Genomic DNA, 21,217 nt, shown 5'->3' on the forward strand with positions numbered 1-21,217 from the left:
TGAAGTGCATAAGTGAACACTTATTAAACTTAAACTGATAGCTCAGTTCAAAAAATGTCTAGAGAACACTTTATTCCAGAGTGTCTTTCAAGAGGAGACAGTGGCAGGGAACATATATCCCTGCTTACAAATGTGGATTATTGGCTTTGAAAATTAGCCCACTATTAACTCATCATTTGCATTGTTTTTACCATGAATCAAATGTGATGATGATCATTATGTGTAACAGGGAAAAAAGGCAGTAAAAAGTCCCTACAAGTTTGATTTGAATTCTCTAAAAAAATTGCCAAGAGTAGAAAAATGGTGGCTGGAAGGCAATTTATTTGCAATGAACACATGTTGCCTCCAGATGCTGGCATAATAGCAGCTACATAATGTAGCTCTCCGAGACAGGCAGGATGATCTGGAGAAGAAATATTCAAGGCAGTATAAAACTACAGCTGTTTAGGATAATGGCTTTCGTGGCAGGCAGCGTGTCCTCTGGGAAGTGCTGATGGAGAGATTGCTGCAAGGCATCCCTCTGTCAGTCTGCTTGTTCCGCTGCGAGGGCTCGATGCATGCGAACACTGTCGAAGAACTGATTCATTTACAAATGGTTTGTGATAAGCTTCAGGCTGCCAATCTGAAATTGAAGCCGGGGACATGCAGTGTGTTCCACAAAGAGTAATTTATCTTGAACCTGTAATCAGCAAAGGAGGAGAATTTTTTTTATCAACAGGGAGAAACAGGAGCTGTGTGGAGCTGGCTGACCCTTATTTCTCTGATGACAGGAAGCTCATTTGCTGGTTTGCTAATCTTGCAAAATCTCGGCAGAATTTGGATGAAAAGATGTAATGCTTTCAGTCACCAGCAGGATACCATCTGGGTTTTCTTTTCAGGCTTGAAAGGCTCTTGTGACCGTTCCTGACTTAGCTTGCTGGTTTTTCCACAACCCTTTTACTGCTGGACACAGATGCTTGTGCTTTTGGTTTGGGTGTAGGTTTGATGTGCGAATGACACGGGACTGTCTTGAAAGCATGTTTCAGGCTAATATTGCAGACAAAAAGACTTCTCAAAAAGAGGACTTGACTGGGATGTTTTCAGAAAACACCTTGGCAAATGGAGACACCTTGTTAAGGAATCTAACTAACTCCGTTACTGCCAAAGGCATTTTCTGGGTGCATTGACTAAGGTCAGATTTAAAGGGTGATGCAACAAGAGGCAGAGAGTAGCTAGACGTTCTGTGGGCTTGTCAAACTTTCAAAATGGAAACAGGCAGAGAGTAGCTAGACATTCTTTGGGCTTGTTGAACTTTCAAAATGGAAATGTAAGCGGTATTTCTGTATAGCAGGTGGTTGCGAAATACAGAAAATTGCTGAGAGAAATGCCATGCTTTTGTTGTACATGAGGCTTCCAGTGAGACGCCGGAATCTCAGTGAATTATTTTCTTCTTGAGACAAACCGTCTGGTAGTGGTGGACTATTTATCAGAGCTTGTGAAGTCATATAATTAGGAACCAAGAAATAGTGGGAATAACAGAGGAACAGAGATTCAACATGAGTAAGAACTAGATCACAATAGAGTCCCTGAGGTATCACAGGTCCAAGGGAGTATTCGTACGAGTGCACTGAATTTGTCGTTGATAGACATGTAGACTTAGATCAGTTGGACTTGGAGGGGGGAGTTGTGTTAGAGATTGGAATGGGTTTATGCTCTGGTTCCTTTGAACTATTTTCTTCAGGGCACCTCTGAAAAATCAGGAATTTTCAGGGAAGCCAGGACCTGTGGAGCTGGATTGACAGAAGAATGCAATGAATTCAATGAATGGAGATAAGCATTTTTGATCCTTATCGAATACTTTTATCAGTGCTCTTCATTTAGAAGATGAAGTGCTCTTCATCTTTAGAATGCTTTCATCTTGGTAGTTTCAAAAGATAAATCACACCTTTGCTCTGCTGCGGCTGTGAGCACCAACACAAGTGCTCTGTGTTGTGCTGCCTTCTGACAAGGTGAGCTTATTCCCGGGTGCAAACGTTGATTTGCCATCCCTTTGCTTAACTTCTCCAACTGTCTGTTTTGGCTGTAGATGGATTGATAGAAAAAGAAATACAGAATGGATTAACACAGAGTAACCCCAGGAAAGTATAATGGGGAGTGAAAGCTAAACCACAGGGTTCATCAGGAGAGGATTAACATCCTCTCCTCAAAACAAACCGACCAAACAACACCCCCCGGCAGCAGGCTCCTAGTGAGAGTTATCATGAGCCTTTTAGTTGGGAAGCAAAACATGGGCCAGTTTTGTTAAACTTCTCCAACACACTGTGATAAGAGATGCTTGAGGAACCAGCCCTGGTGCTGTGAGAGACTTAGTTCATCCCTTTTGTAGGAAGGAACACTGTTACTTAATAAAGAGATAAAGAAGGTTCAAAAAAAAAAACAACCAAAGCTCTCTTGGTTAGGCTTCTGGTCTAGAGAAAGTATCCCTGTCTGGTATGATAAGATTTCTAAAACAAATGCACAAATCCCTTCCTTAGGATTGATAAATCCTAATGTATATTGTGAGACTAACTGAGAGCTTTATATATGTCTGAAACGTTTCAAAGACTATTAGTACTTAATGTAGCTGTAACAGGGGTGATGGCAAGAGGTTGTTTGTAAACATACCGTTTAATAGTTTGGCATCCTGATTTTTATACAAGGTCCAAGTTTGTACTTGCTGTTAGTGACTTGTAAGTGGCATGGTCTCAAAGGAGCCTTGGTGCCCACCTCTGGGATGGTCGTAAATGTGCTGTATCTCTGAGACAGCTTCAATAAGCTACGTCTTCATGATCTTTGACATTGTAATGAAATGCTGTTTACATCTTTCAAACTGAAAATTTGCAAAGTATCTGTATAGGTATGTATCCAGTAGAGGGCGCTTTCGTTCACTTAGCAGTACTACTTTATGCTGTAGAGCCTGGTTTTCTTTGGTTCAGCCTGAATTAAGTGTCTCTTGAAAGCGTGCACATCTGTTTTGTTTGCTTTCTTGATACCTTGCTCTAGATTGTTTTTGTGCAACAAAGGCTTTTCAAACTGAAGTTATTTGGGAAATGATTTTAGCCAGGTATGTTTGTCTGCAACAAAGCAGTGAAAATCAGTATCAAAATAATAAATGGTTAAAACCATACCAAACTTCTACTGAAGGCAAACGAATTCATGGGTTTCAAAGTTTCTGGGTTAGAAAAAAAAAGACCAAGAACAGGGATTTTATCATCCTGTAATTGGAATAGTAATGGTTGGATTAAATTCAAGACCACTCAAAAAGCTGATTTCTTGGGAATAAGAAAGTGAGGAGGAATTGGCTTTTGAAAGTTTTATTTGCCTAATTTCCCATGTAATCGTAAGCTTCTTGTTTTATTAGGAAAACAGGCATGCTTGTAACTTGAGTATTAGGCAGCAGTTTTACAGATATTTTTTCCCTTCTTTCATAGAAATTACAAAAATAAAGCTGTCATGTGCCTTCGCAAAGGCCATCCAGCCCATGCGCCCGCCCCAGGCCAGGCCAGCCGTACCCACGCCATTCCTGGCAGACGTCTCCGCTGGAAAACAATGCTTCCATGGAAGGCAGCAGTGCAGTGAGCACCACCAGCACGTCTTTCGGTTTTGGCAAGTCAGTACTTTAATGGATCTGTAGGAATCAGCAAAAACACGCATTGAATAAGGGGGTGGTTGACACCCTTCTTCTCCATTTTGGGGAATCATATAACCCTCTCACTCAGCTCTGGGGTTTATAGTCTTGTGTTTGCTCAGAGCAAGGCCTCCTGTGTAAGCACAGGGGTACGTGGCTCAGGATGACATATTCAGAGCTACCAAATGTGATTTGTCTCGGGTTTCGCTTGGTTCTCTGGTTGCGGCACAGCCGGGAGAAAAACATTTTTTTATGTCAATGAACCAATTCTAAGCTCAATGACAGAATTTTAGCAATTTCTGAGGGCATTTTGTCTGGTCAAAACAACCTGGTAATGCACTGCAACCACGTTCCCTTGGAGCAGGCTTCTGCTGACAACTGTGTTGCTGATGAAATGGAGGTCCTAGAGGTTGGAACTGACCCACTGTATGTATTCAGTTTTTTAATTAAAAGACCTCATTTAATATTTCACTGGATTTTGGCTCTATACTGGAAGTTAATGATCTTGTTTGCTGTGGAAATACCTAATATGATGGGCTTAAAAGGCACAGGTTGCCATGAGCTGAATGTGTCCCATGGTAGGTGGAAGTTCCACTTGAACTACAGCTCCATGCATGCCTTCGCTGTCTTCTGCTGAGTGCAACACAGGTGTCTTCACTGATAGCTCTGAAATTCAGCCTAGGTAACATGCCTTAAATGAAAGTCATTTTTATGATGGGAATATTTTGCAGACCTTGTTTTTTGTTTTTCCTTCTCATTCTGCAGAAGTCCCACATTTAAATAGTGTTCCACAGAAATTATCCTGAAAAGCTATCACATTTAGTAACATGTAGCACTAATTCCCAGGAAACTCTCTACAAGTTTCCATCAGTGCTGTGTTTGTATGCCAGACTGGGATATAACACTTGAACATTTAGGACCAGAGAGAAAAGCTGTTGGGAAATTGGCTCTCCTGGTGCTTGCTAATCCGTTTCAGAAGGTCAATTCCATCTTAAAAAGCTGTTTGGTTTCCTCAGTTATATTGCATATGAGTTTTAATTGTTGAATAAGTAGCTCTTCTGTTTTTATTGCAAAATAAGCAGGTTTACTGACCCTCCTTGTCAATACTATAGGGTTGCTGGGAAGCTATATGTGGTATAACCACTTTAATTCTATTTCTGATATCATGCTACAATGATGCTTTTCAGTCTGTGGCTACATTTACTTCAGTAAATCATTTGGCACAATGGGAGAGTATCCATAATGTGAAACAGTCAGTGCTGCAGGCTAGCGCTGCTCTGCTCCCATAGCCTCACCACCCAGCAGCAGCTGGAGGGCGTTAAATGCACTCCTGCACTGCATCTTCTGGTTTGGGTTTCATCCGAAAGGAATCCAGCTGGTGCACTCTGAAACCAAAGCATGATCTGCCAGGACGATGGGGAGAGTCACTTCAAAAGCACGCTCCTGACCCAAACCAGAATGCTTCTGCTGCCACAGACAGCCCCTGTGAGCAGCCCTGTCTCTGGGACACGCCTCCTTGCCCAAAATTAGCCTTGCTGGGACAAACACGACTGTATGCAGATTGGATTCAAGGCTTGTGCTTTTGGTAGCATGCCAATACTGACTTCTAAACTTAGCTTTTTCCATGCTTTAGATTGTGGTGTGGGGTTTTTTGTTGTTGTTATTGTTGGCGTTGTTGGTTTTGTTCTTTTCCTATTAATGGTTCTGATATTAATTAAGCACAGGGAATGCTGGAGAAAGAGAACTAGAGTTTAAGCACTTATCCTTGCTTCCTTGTACCCAGACTGGTAACACTTCTCCTTAGAGATGCAGCATTTGTTGCTGCAGCACTTGATGTGTCTGTGGAGCTCAGCTATGCATGAATCCCACCACAGGCAGTGGAAAAGCTTTGTGTATGAAGTAAATCACATGTGAATTTATGCTGCCGGGGCCATAGCACTGATCATCTAATTCTTGATAGGGACTGAAGCCTTGTTATACGTCTCACAGTAGAGTAAGGAAAGTAATTTGTTTGGTTTTTTTTTTACTCCTTGAAAGAATGGATCCCTTTCTCCTCCCTATGCTTTCTTCTCTAGAAAACTTACTAGCATCTGAATTTAGCAAGCTTACAAAAACGTTTTTTCATTGCAATATAGTTGTCTTAAAAGATGAATTTCTCCCTGAGGACGTTTGGGCAAGGTGGAGAGAGAGATTGATCATTTCCAGATGCTCTTTGCTGGCAGGCAAAGAAAAACTCTGCTTCAGGTAACACTTGTGAATGTATTTCAAAACTATCCACGTTGTATGCAAATCTGGCAGGGAGAGTGCAGGCCAGTATGAAAGGCATCCCAACAGTGCCTGAGATGCACCGATTTGCATTGCCATGGCTGCGTTGGTACGATGGGGCTCACCCCTGCTGACTGGGCTAAAAGTCTTCGGAGCTTCCCTCCCTGTGTCACCTGTTTCCAGGCAGAGGATGGATGTGTTTTTCATGGAGAAATACAGAGGCTGCATTCAGCGTGCTTCTCATTAGACAAATGACCCCGCACTGCTTGCTTAGAAGTGGAAATGGTCTGATAAGGATCCATCACTCACCTTTTAATTGATGCTTTGGGTACCTTTCCTGGTAGGCTTCCTAAATACTGCATGCCCACAGGACACAGCGAATGACAAGGAATTTGACAAGGGGCTTCTGGGGAGTTCCCTGAATTACAGAAGCAGGGAGAGCGGATGTCTTGCGTGTCATCGGAGATGGGAGACAGTCAGGGAGAGTGACGGAGTGACTGTGCATTTGCATCCTCTTCTTCGTACGCTCCGTTTCGCTTTCCTGCAGAGCACGAGCAGGACTCACGCAGCAGCAGCTGGCATCACTGCTGCTTTTGCCTGTGCACAAGAAGCTGATATTTCCTTTGTTGCTGACTCTTCCCTGGCAGCAGTGTCCTGTCTCTAATGGCTACAGTATGCTGACGTCTTAATGGTGAAAACTGAGAATCAGCCAGGTCTGAAAGAGACCCCGATAGCTGGAATCAAAAGGTTCTCCTCCCAACTGTGCCTGTCTCTGAGGTAACAGCAGTTGTGGCTTTGAGCAGTGGGAGTGGTGGGGCTCCCATCTGTCAGAAGTGAAGGAAGCGGCTCCTTAGTGAGCAGTCCTTCACGTCCCCCCATAACCTCTGTTGTCCTTCTCCAAGGGTGTGTGGGACGGAAGAGCCGGTGCAGACCGAATGCCTTCGTGAGCCACAGGCTGGTTGCTGACTCGGCGGGCAGAGGGTGCGAGGGCAGGCGGTGCAACGGCACGTGCTGCCTGCTTGTGCGCACCGAATCGAAGTGAGCAGCTGCTGTAAGCCTGCCTCCGTTCACATGTTGGTCCTGAAGCTGCTTTAACTGGCAATCAAAATGATAGCTAAGCACATTTTAGCACGTGCCCTGAGGCAGGGGCCAGAAGACCCTGTCCGGTACTGGGGGAAAAGGGAGTGCCAGGAGCAGCAGCACCACAGCTTGTGCCTCTTCTACCCAAGAGCAGGCAGCGAGACAGGGCTCTGCTCCTCTGCAGTGGCAAAACCCAGGGCCCTGGCAAGCATCGCTGTCAGAACCCTTCTGTGGCCAGAGAAATTGATGCATGGGGTCTGCAGAGGGAAAGACGTCTAGAGCTGGTGAAATCCCACTTCAGGCAAACAAATCGGTGGAGCTCTGTTCTGGTACTCGTCCCAAAACTGAGCAGCAAACTCAGCTATGATGTAGTAAGTGAGGAGAATGAAGTAAAGAGGGAGAAAGGAGATAAAGCTGGGGGTAAAGGGGAAAGATGCCTGCTAATAGGTTTTTAGAGTGTTTTCTGTGAGAGCAGGATGTAAATAGGAGGAAGGGCAGGACTGGGAAAGGAGATGAACCTTGCGGTTTCTGTCATTAAAGAAGGAACATCCTGTAGGAAAGAGCACTTTGAATCCTAAGACAAGGTGCTAACACTTTAGAGGTCTTGCAGCTCTGAGACTTGATGCTCTAGTTGGTAAGGTGCCAGCTGTATGGCTCCAGCAGTGTTGCTTAAACGCTTCATCAGCTTGGGGATGTTTTATAGAGGGATTCTTTGGTGCTTTTTTAGAGTTATTGTTTTTCCCTTAAATATTTGATAGCGAACACGTATGAAGATCTGAAGAAGCATTTCACCAGGTAGATTTGTGTATTTAAGTACTCATGGCTACATGCTGCCATAGACGCCGTGTGTGTGTGTCTCCAAAATTTTCCTTCCAAGGCCTGCAGGCTTTGACCTGCCAGTAGCTGCCCAGACGGGGTCCTGTCTGTCATGGAAGGACACGCTGTGTCAGCTCAGAAGGGCTGCAAAGGCGTAATGGGGTCTGATCACGTAGTTTGGCCCCTGATACCTGATAAACCACACGCATGCTCCCATGATCAGAATGGGCTGGGTAGAGAGACCTGTTCCAAAGGATGCTAAAACTGGAGGCTTTACAATGGGACCTGTGTTTTCTTTGTTGTTGTTCGTAAAGTTAGAAGCCTCCGTGTGGTTAAAATCTCTTTTGTTGTGTTTGGTTGGTGATTTTTTTGAGGAGGAGAGAGGTAATTTTAGGTCTTCAGAAGTAAAAGTTAGATCAAAATGCTGGCAACTGTTCAAGATAAATGAGCAACCTCACCATAAAGGCTTTTCTGTCACCTTGGAAAAACCGTTTCAAAAAATGAGTTGGAGTAATTTTAGTTTCAGACTTCCATCTGCCCTCCTCCCTCCCATGCAAATTCTGTTTTTACACTTGGTATATCCTGTTTAGCTGTGTTTCTTTTCTATATAAACAAGGGAATCTGCCAGACAAAGCTGGAAGAACACTGAAAATGACCTTGCATATGATGTTTCAGAGCATGAAACCAGTGTTTGGAAACATACAAAGTTAAACCCTTCTAAGAATAGATTAAAAGGAAAAAGCAACCAGACATTTTTAGATCTTACAGATAAGTGTAAAAAAAAAAACAAACCAGAAGTTTAATTTTAAATGCTTATTTTTTACGTACTGCAAAGTCTTTTCCTTCTGCAGAAGAATATGGCATTTAGGAAATGAGTTTTAGCGATGAAAAGAAAGGCTGGGGGGGGGATTAAACAAGGAATAACCTAATTTGAAATACGGATGTAATGCAGTAGACACACAGGGTCTGTGAGCATCGCCAGTGCTGTGCTGTACCGCAGCGCTGAGAGTCTGGGCAGGCGTTACCCAGATTACGCTGTGGCGTGGCTGGAGACTCAAAGTAATTAGGGAGGAGATTAGGATAAAGTAGTGCTTCTATCCACTAAAGAATGTAAATATTTTGAATATTTTCAGCAGCTCACACTTCTCAATAACAGACCTCATCTGAAGAGCACCCTCGCTGTGAGGGCCCACTACAGAAAGCACAGAAGCCTTTGTAGCCTTCCCCGTGCACTTGAAATGAGCTGAGGTGCATGGATTTTTCACTCTCACTCAGAAAATATTTCAAAATGAAAAGCAAATTGTTTTTAAATTATTTGAAAGATTAAATCGCATTTAAATATCTATTTCATTGTCCACGTAATACTCTTGGAGTCCCAGAGGAACCCGTGCGGTACTGACTGACAGTGTGCCAGCGTCCAGTGCCGCCCCCTCCTGCAGGACTGCCACAGGCTGTGCGGGGTAGGAGCAGATGCCACGCAGGGCCACGTCATGGGCACCACAACACAGCAGCAAATGAAAGCCAAATGCATCTCGCTCTGTGCAACACGTTTTACAAGAATATCACGCTATCGTTTATATATATAATATTGCTGTGCACCACAAGAGACATGGGTTTGGTGATTACAGTTGTACTGCAGGTATTCCTGGCTGCAGCCAGCTGTGTCGAGAGTTCTCTCTGCTGGCTCGGCGTTTGTCCTGCGTCCTAGCAGTGCCCGGACAGCACCTGGGCTGGCCACCCCATCAGTCAGTGCTTGTGTACTTTCTGCCTGGCAGTGACCACTGACTCGTAACCGCAGACTGAACAGCGAGCCTGCGCCTTGCAGCCGAGTGCACGAATTGTTAACACAGCTTAGTATATATTTAATATGTTGTTTGATTCTTACATACTTTTAAACAGTTACTATGTACTGTCTTTTCCTCAAATGCTATTAATAGACTAATGACTGACATCTAGTTTCCCCTCCTGGTTGCTGTTTTGTTGCTGTTGTTAGTGATAATTCTGTGTTTACTCAAAGCCCGCTCCTCGTTCTGGCAGCACTTATTGTACATGTCATGCTGTAATGCACGCTTCACATCAGGAAAGATAAGGTGGCATTTAAGATGTGCTTAGAGCCATAGGGTGCCTACTGCTTGGGATCAGGGGCAGGGGCGACTGTCAGCACTTCCATCCCGGGAGCCTTTTTTTAGTAGTGGCAGTGGGTGAAGCTAAAGAAGTCAAGCACCGAGCTGAATTTGGACAAAGTGCAACGTCCACATTTGGCGATGATGTTAGTGGCAGGAGGTGAGAGCCTGTGGTCTAGAGAAGGGGCCACACTGAGGTGTTGTTCTGAATCGGGTCTTGCAGCGCACTTTGAGTCAGTGAAATTTCACAGAGTTTAATCCAAAACAGAATTTGAGTCTAAAAATAGCCAAACAAACCACGGCAGCACATTGAAAGGGGTGGGACAGTCCTCTACAAGTGAGACCAGTGAGGAAGCACAGAACGCTAGCAGACCGTTACACTGATGCATCACATGAGATGTGACTGGACACAATAGCTGACTAACGTTTGGTTTACATTTTTGGAAATGTTTCCTAACCACGTGACTGGTTAGGCCGTTGAGATGCTAGTAGCTCCATGAAGCTTGAGATACTTATAACTAGATTGGTATGAATATGAGCAAACAAGGAGATTTATGATTGAGGGAGCACAAATGTATTTTTTCACCTTTCTTTTCTTGGATTCTGTTGTGTCTTCCTGGGGTGAGTAATCATTACAACACCAACAAAAGAAACTTGACCGTGCTGCTTCCCCATCAGCTGCTGCGCTTTTGCCTTCCCATGTTATCACAGGAATGAAGGAGAGCTGGGAGTGAGCTGTCAGCAGAAGGTAAGCAGCAACCCTGGCAAGTTTGCAAATGAGGGAATTTCCCTGCATCAGCCGGTCGGATCAAGTACTAGTCTTCTTTGCTGGATTGTTCTTTACAAGTCAAGAAAGCCCATCAGGTCAAAACATGTGCTTCACCGTGGCTGGCCTAAACAGGAAAGATTTTTTTCTCCTGTGAAACACTGATTTTTCTCTGTTCCACTTGGTAGGTACACTCCAGGAGATTAAAAAAAAAAGTAAAAACAAGCCCACCACCCAGACCCAGGGTTCATCTGCACAGGCAGACAAGAATGCTTTTTTAGTTTTCAGTCACCCTACTGAAGCGGTGCTGTTCACATTCTGCAAACAACTAGGCGTGAGCACGTTAATGCATGCACAGACTTCATTGTAATAGTTTCTTACTAACAGCTTCTCTGACTGCTCCCTTTGCCGCACACACAGTGAAGAGACAGAAGAGAATGGTTCACATATAAAACTCTGCAGATTGTGCAGCAGCTTGAGGTGGTACTCTGGGTTTCTCTGCCTTTTTTTTAATTAATTTTTTGGCTTTGCAACATACAGGGTAGCTATTGTGAAATGATCATACATGCAAATATATAAAGTTATTTGAATAATAAAAGTATTTAACTTAAGAGAAAAATAAACTAGGTGCCTTCAATATGTGAAAGCCATTTGCAGAATTTGCCTACAGAAACAGCATCGGTTGCTTAAAATTGAAGACCACACATCTTTGTGTGTGTATCTTGTGATTATCTTAAGTACTTTGAGCACAGCACAGTATATTCAGTTCTTAAAAAGGATCAGTGTTCCAATTTAAGGACCTTTCAATTTTCCTTTTTAAATATTGCCTATCCTTCTACAGCATTTGGGTCCTTTACACTTTGCTCGGTCTTGAAACTCAGAGTTCTGAGGCTGACGATTAAAGAAAAATTCCCATTCCTAATGGCAGAAATGAAAGAAAGGAACTTTAAGGAAGTGGAGTCTCCTCAGAACACGTTCATTAAATGCATTTTCCCAATCTGACGCACTGTTGGCTGTTAATAGGTAATTGGAAACCATTCAAAATATTTTTCTTACAGTGTTTAAGTTTTGCAGGATTTTTAATTAAATACATATTGCATATGGAGGAATTTTTAGGACCCTATGCATAAGAGGATTCTGGCAACATTTGATGGACTTCACTGTGTAGGCTGGCAGGAAGAACAGTGGCTGTGCCGAGGGTCTGCCAGCCGGTCTCATGTTCCGACAACGCTGACAGGCACTGCTACAGGACACAGCTCAAAAACTCCATGGCTCCAGCTAGTTACAAGATGAGTTTCTAAATTTGGGCTAATAGGCAAATACAGAGAGAAACGGGATGAAGGCAATGACTTTGTGCAGTCACAAGGCTGAGGAGAAAGACCACAGGCACACTGGTGAGAATCCTGCTCTTTCTTGTCCTCCTTGGGCAGAAATAGCAGGAAAATGCTTCTCGTGACTTGTAAACATGGTCCTGACCAGAAGCAGGTAGGACAGAGTAGGCAGAGAAAGGATATTTAGTATTTTCAGTTCCTTTGAAGACGATCTTCTAATGTTTTAAGCATAGATTTGAATCTGTTGTTCTTTTGCCTAAACATATTACGTTCTTGTTTGTGGTGTTTACGTTCACTTCAGCCAAGGTGGAGTGTCACTGATCTGTTGTTTTTGTCTCCATGTTAGGAGGAGGTAATGGTAATGATGGTCATTATACCAACTATTTTTACTGTGTGGGTAATGCTTTGGCTTCTTGGTAGCCAAAATACTTTGGTATTTTTAGCATATCTTTAGGGAGGCTGGCATCCTACAATAGCACTCTCATGCTGTAAGATTGCAATCAGAGGTGGTAATGACAGCGCTGAAGTTCAGCAGCATGGTTTGAAAAGCTCATTGGGATGTTAGCTTGCATTCCTTAAAAAGACAAACACCAACTTAAAAAGCTAAGTACAAGATACCAAAAAGAGCATGAGCTACTGTCTTATTTCTGCTTAAACAAAGCACAGAAGGCAGAGCCATGAGTACACTTGCTGCCTACCTTAGTTATGAACAGAAGTATTTCCATCGCACTGCTCATTTGAATCTATACTTACCTTAGATATTTTTTTAAATTCTCTCCTGTTTAATTTTAAATTCAGCTTAACAGAGCAAGCAGACCATTGGCAGCTGTATGAACATCCTAGGGTGGGCTGTCACACCACGTGCCTCTTGGGAGTGTCCAGGAGTTCATGGCTGCTGTCCAAAACCTGCACCGAGCATAAGTCTCAACAGCAGTGCTTCTTAGAGCAGTTTTGGATTAAGGGGGCTTTTGGCAAGGATGTGCTGGAGAGAGGAGTCACTGGTCTGAGCCAAACACTTCGCTGCTCTAAAAGTCTGTAATATTTGCTTTTAAATAGTGCGACCTCAACTGCAAATGGGGCCAGAGACCAGGGAGCTGATGGTGGAGCCATTTCGGTAATGAACACCTTCGGTTTTGTCCGGCCTCTTGTCTAGCAGCCTCCTTAGGTCTGGAATACAAATGGCTTATTCTCCCATTGGTTTGTCTTTGCAAGAAGATAAACAGCTGTATTACAAACTGTTGGAGCCACTGGGGTGCCTCGTCTGGCCCATTCAGAATAGGGTCTGGGGGTAACAAAGATGTGGGTGGCTGGAGTGGTGTCTGCATACACAAGAGATCAGTCGCTCGGCGGGCTGGAGATAATGCACGCTGCCATTAGCTGGCAGGTGTGGCTGATAGAATTTCATGAGACTCCAGTTTCAGTCCGTTTGGATGTCAGCAAGGCAGACGCTCTCAATAACAAGAGTGCTCAAAGATTTTATTGGGTCATTCAACTGCGTCCGGTTCCCAGCTGTCATCAGCTCCACTTTACTCGTATGATTTTCGCTTTATCCCCCTGCCTGTGACAGATTTTGAGAGAAGAAAGATACTGATTTGCTAGGCTTTAATGAAAAGGGGACTCACGCCTGTTTCCAGACACTTTTATTCACATGAATGAATCCCACTGAAGTAAAGTTAAGTGTATCTTTGCACAGTTACATCCTAAGTTAATCTTTAACTTTCAGTTCAGGTACACCTGAGGACAGCTTACATGCTATGAGACAGAATTTTCCAAAATCATACCAGAGCAGTGCAAAACCAGCCACTGAGCCCATGTAGAAATGGAAGCCTGTGTACTTAGGAAAGCACAGACACTTAAAGGTGTTTGCTGAGGCAGAGCTGATCTCTGAAGCTGCCAGGGAGGTTGTAGAAGTTATTTGTCAGTCTTTTATTAGGAGCTATTTATTTGCATCATGTCATCTTTCGGGCATATCAGTGCCCAAACATTGCCACCTACGTGTCAGCTTCTTCACCAGGGACATCCTCCTCACCAGTGTGGTTTCTTTCCAACTTGAATTCGACCTTTTTGCTTGTGCAACCATTTACAGTTCTCATGTCCTCAACTCACAAAAGATTAAGTAATAAATAGGCAAAATCTTGGTCTGGTGATGAAAAAAAAACTTGTAAAAACATTTCTCATGTACAGGAAAATACTGCTTGCTATTTGTTTAAAGTCATACTGTATTTAACCAGTCCTAAATATTTGTCAGTCTCCTAGTAAGTCTCTTCTATTCCCATTCTGTTGAAGTCCCTTCTGCATTTTGCAGAAAGCCTGGTAAAGCAAATCACGTTCTGCACTGTGTGCTTTACAGCTCCTGAACAAAACAGGCTGAGCTGAAAACAAAAGCTCGGCTTTGACTCTTGCTCCGCTGGCTCAAGTTAGTTCCAGCCAGATCCTTAATGTTATTTTATCCGCAGGTTTTTTTTCTGTGATCAGTGCCAACTCTGTTGGGCAAATACAGGATGCATAGGGATTTAAAAAAAAAAAAATCCATCTGCCAACAAGAAAAAGTGCTTTGTAACCACAGTTTGGAATGGAAACAGTTTTCTAAGATACGGATCAAACTGTGTTTATAGACTCAACTATTGGCAGCTTTTCACTGAGCCATTTCCTGTGTGCCTACTGCAGAGAGGAGTCATTTAAATGCTTAAACTAACATTTAAGACCATAGAGAACACGAGGAAAACTCTGTGTGAAGCAGCACAGAAAACACAATGATGTTGAATTTTCTTTTGTTTCCATAGGTAATACTCATGGGAGAATGCGGTACTGCAAATCAAACGTGGGTAGTCCACTTCTTTAGGGGATTTGGTCCTTACTCTGGCTAGCATGTACTTTCTAATATTATTCTAATTGCTAAAGGAAAATATCCAAGTAACAAAAACTTCCCAAAAATGGCATCTAAAGAGGAACTTGCTACCAGTTAAGTACAGCTAGCTGCCATACAGCAAGTTGTTACTCATTAGGGAGCTGATTTAGACAGCCTAACGCACGGGTAGGCAGGCAGGAAGCTGATTTGCTGTTAGAGCAGGTGGGGAGTCTGCAGGTATGAAGGTCACAGTCGGGGGAGGTTAGGACTTGGTATGTTTGCTCCGCTTGAAGTGGTTACCTTGACTTTTTCTTTCAGAAAAAGCACAGTTCACCTACGAGATATTTTGAATCCTTTCAGTGTTCTCCTCCAGCCATCAAATGCCTGCCCTTTGCTTTAGGCACGCATCTGCTGGTGGCACAGCTGACCCCCTGATAGCATCAGCAAGGTCAGTGCTGTGGTGCCTGTGCAGGGTTTTACCCAGGAAATCACTGGTGTTCTGCTTGGCTGGAGCTCCTTCCTCGTATCCGGGCCATGCCTCGGCCAGGGAGGGTGGCAGCCCAGATGTGAGGGGAAATTTGGGGTCAAGGGAGTGACCGAGGATGGCCGAGGCCTCTGGAGCTCCTCCACATCATGTGTGTACAGGTCTTACTGGCCTACTGCAGTTGGTGTTTTACATATTAAGACTTAAAGTTTGAATCTAATTTTGTTCTTCAGAAAAACTCAGTTTCAAACGTAATTAAATCACTCTCAAAACTTGGTAAGCAAGAAAATCTGTGAATGCATGCCATGCTCATGAGCTGCAGTGGTTTTCTCCAGAACCTAGGGAGCATTTCCTGTGGCCCAGTATTTGGTTGTTTGTAGGGTACGGCATATGGAAAGCTGCCAGATATTTTCCTGAAGTTGTCTGTAATGCAGTGAAGAGCACGAGGTGTAAGCTTGTGTGGATGTTAATTAACAAAAGCCGTCTCGGGATTTTATCTTGGTAGCAAATCGGCGGCGTACCTTTTCCCGAGGTTGGTGGGGAATGCATGCCCACTAACGGAACCGATGGGAGATGTGTGAGCAACGCACACACCAAAACCAAAGCTTTGCCCAGTGAAGCAGCCTCAGTACGTTATTTTTGCTGTCCGAATGCCATTTGTCTTTTTCCTCTGTGGCATTTGGCTGGAATACCGAAGGCTACCGCTGCCTCACTGGCGTTGCTGTGCCGAGGGGCTGAGGCCAGGGCCCAGGCAACCACCTGAAGACTTGCCGGGGAGCGAGCACCGCGCATTTGCAGCCCACAGCTTTGTCTCTTTGGGGCGAGGAAAATATTTAACATCACGGGAAAAGAGGTATTTAAAACACGCGGCGAGCCCCCGGCCGCGCACGGGGAGGCTCGGGGCCGGGGGCGGCCCGGGCCCCCTCCCCTCGGGGGGCCGCGCGCCGAGGCGGGCCCCGGCCCCCAGCGCCCCGCGGGGAGCGGCCCCGGGGCGGGCGGGCGGGAGGGCGCGGGGCGGGGGCATGCGCAGTGCGGGCGGCCTCTCACCCCGCTCAGCTATGCCAAGTATGTGCGCGGCGGCAGCGCCGCGGCAGCCGGGGGCGCGGAGCCTCGCCGCCATGGGGCAGCGCGGCCGGGGGCCGCCGCCGCCGCTCCTCCCGGGGGCCGCCGGCAGCCGCACGCCGCCGGGCAGCGGGCGCTGAGGGCGGGCAGCGAGCGGGCAGGCATGGCCGAGCCGCTCCGCAGGACCCTCTCCAAGCTCCGCGGCAGGAGGTCCCAGCGCGGGGCGGCGGGCGGCGGGCACCGGCACGGCGGGACCTGCGCCCCGCAGGGTAAGTGAGAAGCCGGCGAGAGGAGGCGTTTGGCGTCCCGGGTCCTCCGCGCCTCCCCGCGGGGGCACTGCTTGCGGCTCGGAGCTGGCAGCAGCCGGCCCGCCGGGTGAGCCCGGGCAGGCTCCAGCCGCCGGCTCGCCCTGCCGGAGCAAGGCAGCCCCGCGCCCGGCCCCGCGCCGGTCCGCGTCAGCTCCTGGAAGGTACAGCTAAACAGAAACGGAGCCCTAAAACCGAGGGGCTTTAAGCTGGAGCTGCCAGCACCCAGGTGGATGAAGAAGCGAGTTATTTACCGCAGTCTGGAAGCGTCTGCCTTGCTTCCAGACCTTGGGAAACCTCCGGATCTGGTGAGAGCAGAGGTAGTCTAGTTCGGCACCTCCAAGCTTAGGTCTCGAACCAGCCCTCAGCGGCAGCATCCTCACGTCAGTCCTTCTTCGTCTCAGGAGTAAAATTTCTTAGGAAGAATTGGTTCTTGAGCGCAGACCGCTGTTCTGTGTGGGTCCCCACACGCTTTCTTATCATATGACCGTTTGCTGTTCTTTGGCTTGCGGCTGTTTGTCATTCCTTGGCTTTTGTTGTCTCCATTTTTTTTATATTACACAATGCATTTGAAAGCTAACAAATCAAACTTTAGTCTCGCTGTTGTGCCATTTAAATCCGTGATAACTACGTGCGATGGTTTTACTGAGAGACTCGGGGAGGAGAGCGCATTCCCGTGGCCGTTGCTCCGAGCCGAGGGGCTGCGGATTGTCCTGACCCGTATGTGGGGAGGCTGGGACGAGCCGCTCCCAGCGCGTTACAGCCCGAAAAGCAGCGCCCAGCATCGTGCTGAAATGTTTCATGTGTGCACGTAATAGGCAGAATATTTATCCTGACCTCAGCTGAGCTGAAACGTTGAGGCGCTGGTTCTGAAAGTGTCTGTGGTGTTACCGTAATGTTTGAGCTTTAACTAGCGATTTATTTAATCTTCTGTAGGAAGAGTGGAAGGTGAATTGAACCTCCAACTCCTACTTATTTATGTATTTTCAGTGCTGTATCAAGGCCTGTTGGGGAGGAGCTGTCGTCTTGTTCTGTGTTTGTGCTGGGTCTGCCCAGCGGAGGCCTGGTCAGCTTTCGGGGATGCCCTACATCCTGGGAGCAGAGCACTAGCACAGGGCAGGCGGCGTCCCTCCGAATGAAGCTTTGCTCTGGAGCAAAAAGCGTGTTCGTCGCTTGCATAGCTCCGAAAGCTTCCTATTTGTTTGAATTTGTCTCGTTACTATAACAGCTCACGATGTTTAGAACTCGCTCTGTTCCGTGGAACCGCTGGTTGTGCAGATACTTGCATGCGAAACGGTTTGTTACTAAAATAAACAGGCATAAGGGCTTTCAGGATCAGGGCCAAGCTTGAATAAAGGGAAAGCAGTACTTGCAAACGCAGCTATTGGTTGCAAGAGCTGCGCTTGGAAGGCTTAAATGCAAGTGTATCATTTGGATGGGATTCAGCGAACATTTGCAATCGATGTCTCTTGGCAGCGCGCTGGCTGGCTGGGAGACTGTGAGTGGGTAGTTGTGTGCAAGCGCGATATGCAGCGTGCCTCTGCAAGCAGGAAGGTTATGTGAGTGCTCCGAAGCTGCCGGGTTATTAACGTGTCTGCGGTGAGCTTCTGCAGGTAGCTTCTTACTGAGATGCCCGGGTTCGCATCGAGAACAGCCGCGGTGGAGCATGCTGCTGAGCTCGCTCTGCGCGCCTGCTGCTCGTAGCACCGGGGGCAGCCCGCGGCTCCAGGTGTGCCATCGGTGTGTACTTGGGCACGCATGCACTTTTTATGGGTGCTATAAGTGCAGGCTTTCTGGTTTAGAGAATTGCAGGCTTGCTTAGCCCCTGCAGGAGGGCCCATATTTCCCTGGAAAAGCAGGAAGTGGCAGATATTTTTGTTTGTGGGAACACAGTTCTTGCACGCTGCACCTATTTATATTGCCTGCAGAGTTCCTTAGGCTTTTTGGAGAAGGTGAGGGCCTTGAGGTAGTCATCAGGGGCAGGGAGGAGCCTGCCCGGTGGTGCACCATTAAAAGCTTACCCGTTGTTTTAACGCAGCTGTGTCAAGCTGGGAGTTGTGAATGGACTTTGATCAGTTATTAGATGAAAATTTACTTGTAAAATGGCTTATTTAAAAACTTTTCTAGATTGCTCTTTCCGCCTTTGTTCCTTTCATGACTGTGTGCTTCATTTTATTCCCCACAAATCAGGGGATGCTCCTATCTTCAGTGTAGGATAAAGCTGGTAAGGACAGTCCTTTCTGGAGGTTTCTGCACAGCAGAGGTCTTCACCTTCATTTTGTACTTAAATGTAGAAGTGAATCTACGTGGTTTTGGTAGCTAGTTGAGCAGTACATTATACCAAAAGCACGGGCTGCTCTTCAGTGGCAGAAACAGACTGTAGAAATACTGTCAAACCCACTGTACCTGAACTTACCAGAGCAAAAGGCAGCCGTTTCTGTGTAAGTATGCGTGACCTTTCCACAGAGCTGTCTCTCTGCCATTTATCTAAATTACATGGTGTTAAAAATACAGCCCGACAAGTCTGACTTTTTATTAATTATATGTGCATTCTGTTTTGGCAGGCTGAAGTATAATTTTATGATGGTGTCAACTTGTCTTTTGCCCTCTTGGATGGGGTCTAAGGCAAATGTAACATGACAGCATATGTCTTCATCCTGTTAAAAACGAAATGATATTCTAAGTCTTGCCTTCTCTCTGCCTTTCTTTCTGACAGCAGATTTAATTGAAAATGTTTACATAGCTCCACGAAGCAGAAAAGAACCCAAGTCTCTGAAGGTAAGCGAGGTCCCCGAGCACCGGCCACAGATGAACAGCATTACTGTTTCCAAAAAACGCAACTGGCTGCACCAGAGCACCCACAGAGCCCCTTGGCCGGAGGGAGAAAGCACATGTAAGAAAATGCAGGGGGCTGTCACCCAGGTACCCAAGTCTCCCAGCCCGCAGCCTACACCTAAAACTCAGAGGGCTCCTGCCAAGTCCCCGGGAGGGCAGGAGTGCCCCGTACCTGGCTGCGGTGCCGTGAGCGCCCTTCCGAGCACCGCGGGCTCCACCGCGCTGAGACGCTGTGCCTTCGACTTTGGTGAGGATAACGACGCAGACGATGAAGGAGAAATATGGTACAATCCCATTCCTGAAGACGACGAGCCAGACGTCCTGCGGGTCTTCCGTCCTGCTGCGAATAACCCTGTCACCACGGACTGCCCCGCGGGCTGCTGCAAAAGCGTGCCCAGCAGGGACTTGGGGCGGGAGCTGGGGCCCCACGCTGGCCCCCCGGGCTCCCCAGAGCGTGCAGGGGACGCTCAGCCCGGTGAGCTGGGTCCAGCTGATGCCGTGCACCCTGGGGAGCATCTGCAGCAGCAGCGGCAGAGGTTTGCCTGCAAGATCCAGGGTGTGCCGGCAGCAGAAGACAATCCTGCGTTCAGGTGCCCTTCAACAGGTAAGAGCGTTCAGGAAGACAAAAATCTTCTCTCATATTTTAAAGGAATAATAAGGCTTTCTTACGTCTCTTTTCTCTTTTTCCTCCTTTTGTCTGCATTGAGCAAATTTCCAGTGGAAGTGCATGTTAAGTTCATTTGAAGGAAAAAAAAAGACTCAAGTAGTGATATTGATACCTACTAAATGCACAGTGATTTTTCAGTCAATTTGTTCACCTGGTATGCCCGGATGTGGTTTTCCTCTGCCCTGCTTGCCAGCCCTCTGGAACCAGCTCTGAACTCAAAACAGTCCTTGTTCGTTTTGGCTCCCACCTGGCTGAAAACAAAGGTTTTATAAAGTGAGCTTACTTAAGCCTGTTAATGAGAGGACGCACTTGGTTTCCTTTCTGTTAGCTAGTGTCTGATTCGGGTCTTGGGTTCCAGCCTTGGAACTGCTTAATATCTTCAGAAGTTGCTGCCTGGGATTTTTAATAAAGGCTTTTTGGAAGACTATAAATGCCATTCATCATGTCGCTGTCTGTAATTGCTGTCTTGTTGACTCTCTCAGGTTAATCTAATAGACTGGAGAGGAATGGTTTTAACTGGCTTGTTACTTTTGGCTGAGTGTTTGATAGTCTCATTTTAATAATTCCATTAGTATATGAGTTCAGCATCTTATTAAAGATTTTTTCCCAGTCTATTTAAAAAAAAGGAAAACAAACAAAACCGAAACAGAAATAACTGAACAAAAGTAAGCAAAAAGAAAATCCAAAAAGGTCTTTTTTTAATTACTGATTTTTCTTAGATCTTGACCTTAACTCCAGTATCCTGTTGAGTTACAGTTTTAGCATAAAAATCAGGAGACAAGCAACTCCAGACTCCACTCTTGGCACCGATGTGGTTTCTCGACAGAACAGCTCATCTGCCAGCACACCCCGTATTTCATGTACAAAGCAGATGCATTAGTAATCATCTGCTTCGTGTGGATATACTGTATTTTTACAATCAAAAGCTGAGGGGGTTCATGTTACACCATGTAGACATCTGGATGCCTGAGTTTTGAAGACTGTTCCCC

General features: G+C 45.9%; 1 protein-coding gene across 3 annotated transcripts in view; it reads left to right on the forward strand.

Moving 5' to 3' along the window:
- The first annotated feature begins 3,479 nt into the window (after positions 1-3,479).
- Positions 3,480-21,217, forward strand: part of SYDE2 (synapse defective Rho GTPase homolog 2) — a 38,550-nt gene continuing 20,812 nt past the window's right edge. Inside the window, exons 1-2 of one of the 3 annotated variants that reach the window (XM_050712290.1) lie at positions 3,480-3,628; positions 19,446-20,165. In XM_050712290.1, the coding sequence (XP_050568247.1) occupies positions 19,535-20,165 (631 nt within the window). In that variant the 5' untranslated portion in view covers positions 3,480-3,628; positions 19,446-19,534. Of the gene's footprint in view, positions 3,629-16,558; positions 16,691-19,442; positions 20,166-21,217 lie in introns of those variants that run through there. The other 2 variants (XM_035537667.1, XM_035537668.1) reach the window with 2 other exon arrangements.

The sequence above is a fragment of the Cygnus atratus genome, chromosome 8 (assembly GCF_013377495.2).
Source record: "Cygnus atratus isolate AKBS03 ecotype Queensland, Australia chromosome 8, CAtr_DNAZoo_HiC_assembly, whole genome shotgun sequence".
Classification (NCBI taxonomy): Eukaryota; Metazoa; Chordata; class Aves; order Anseriformes; family Anatidae; genus Cygnus; species Cygnus atratus.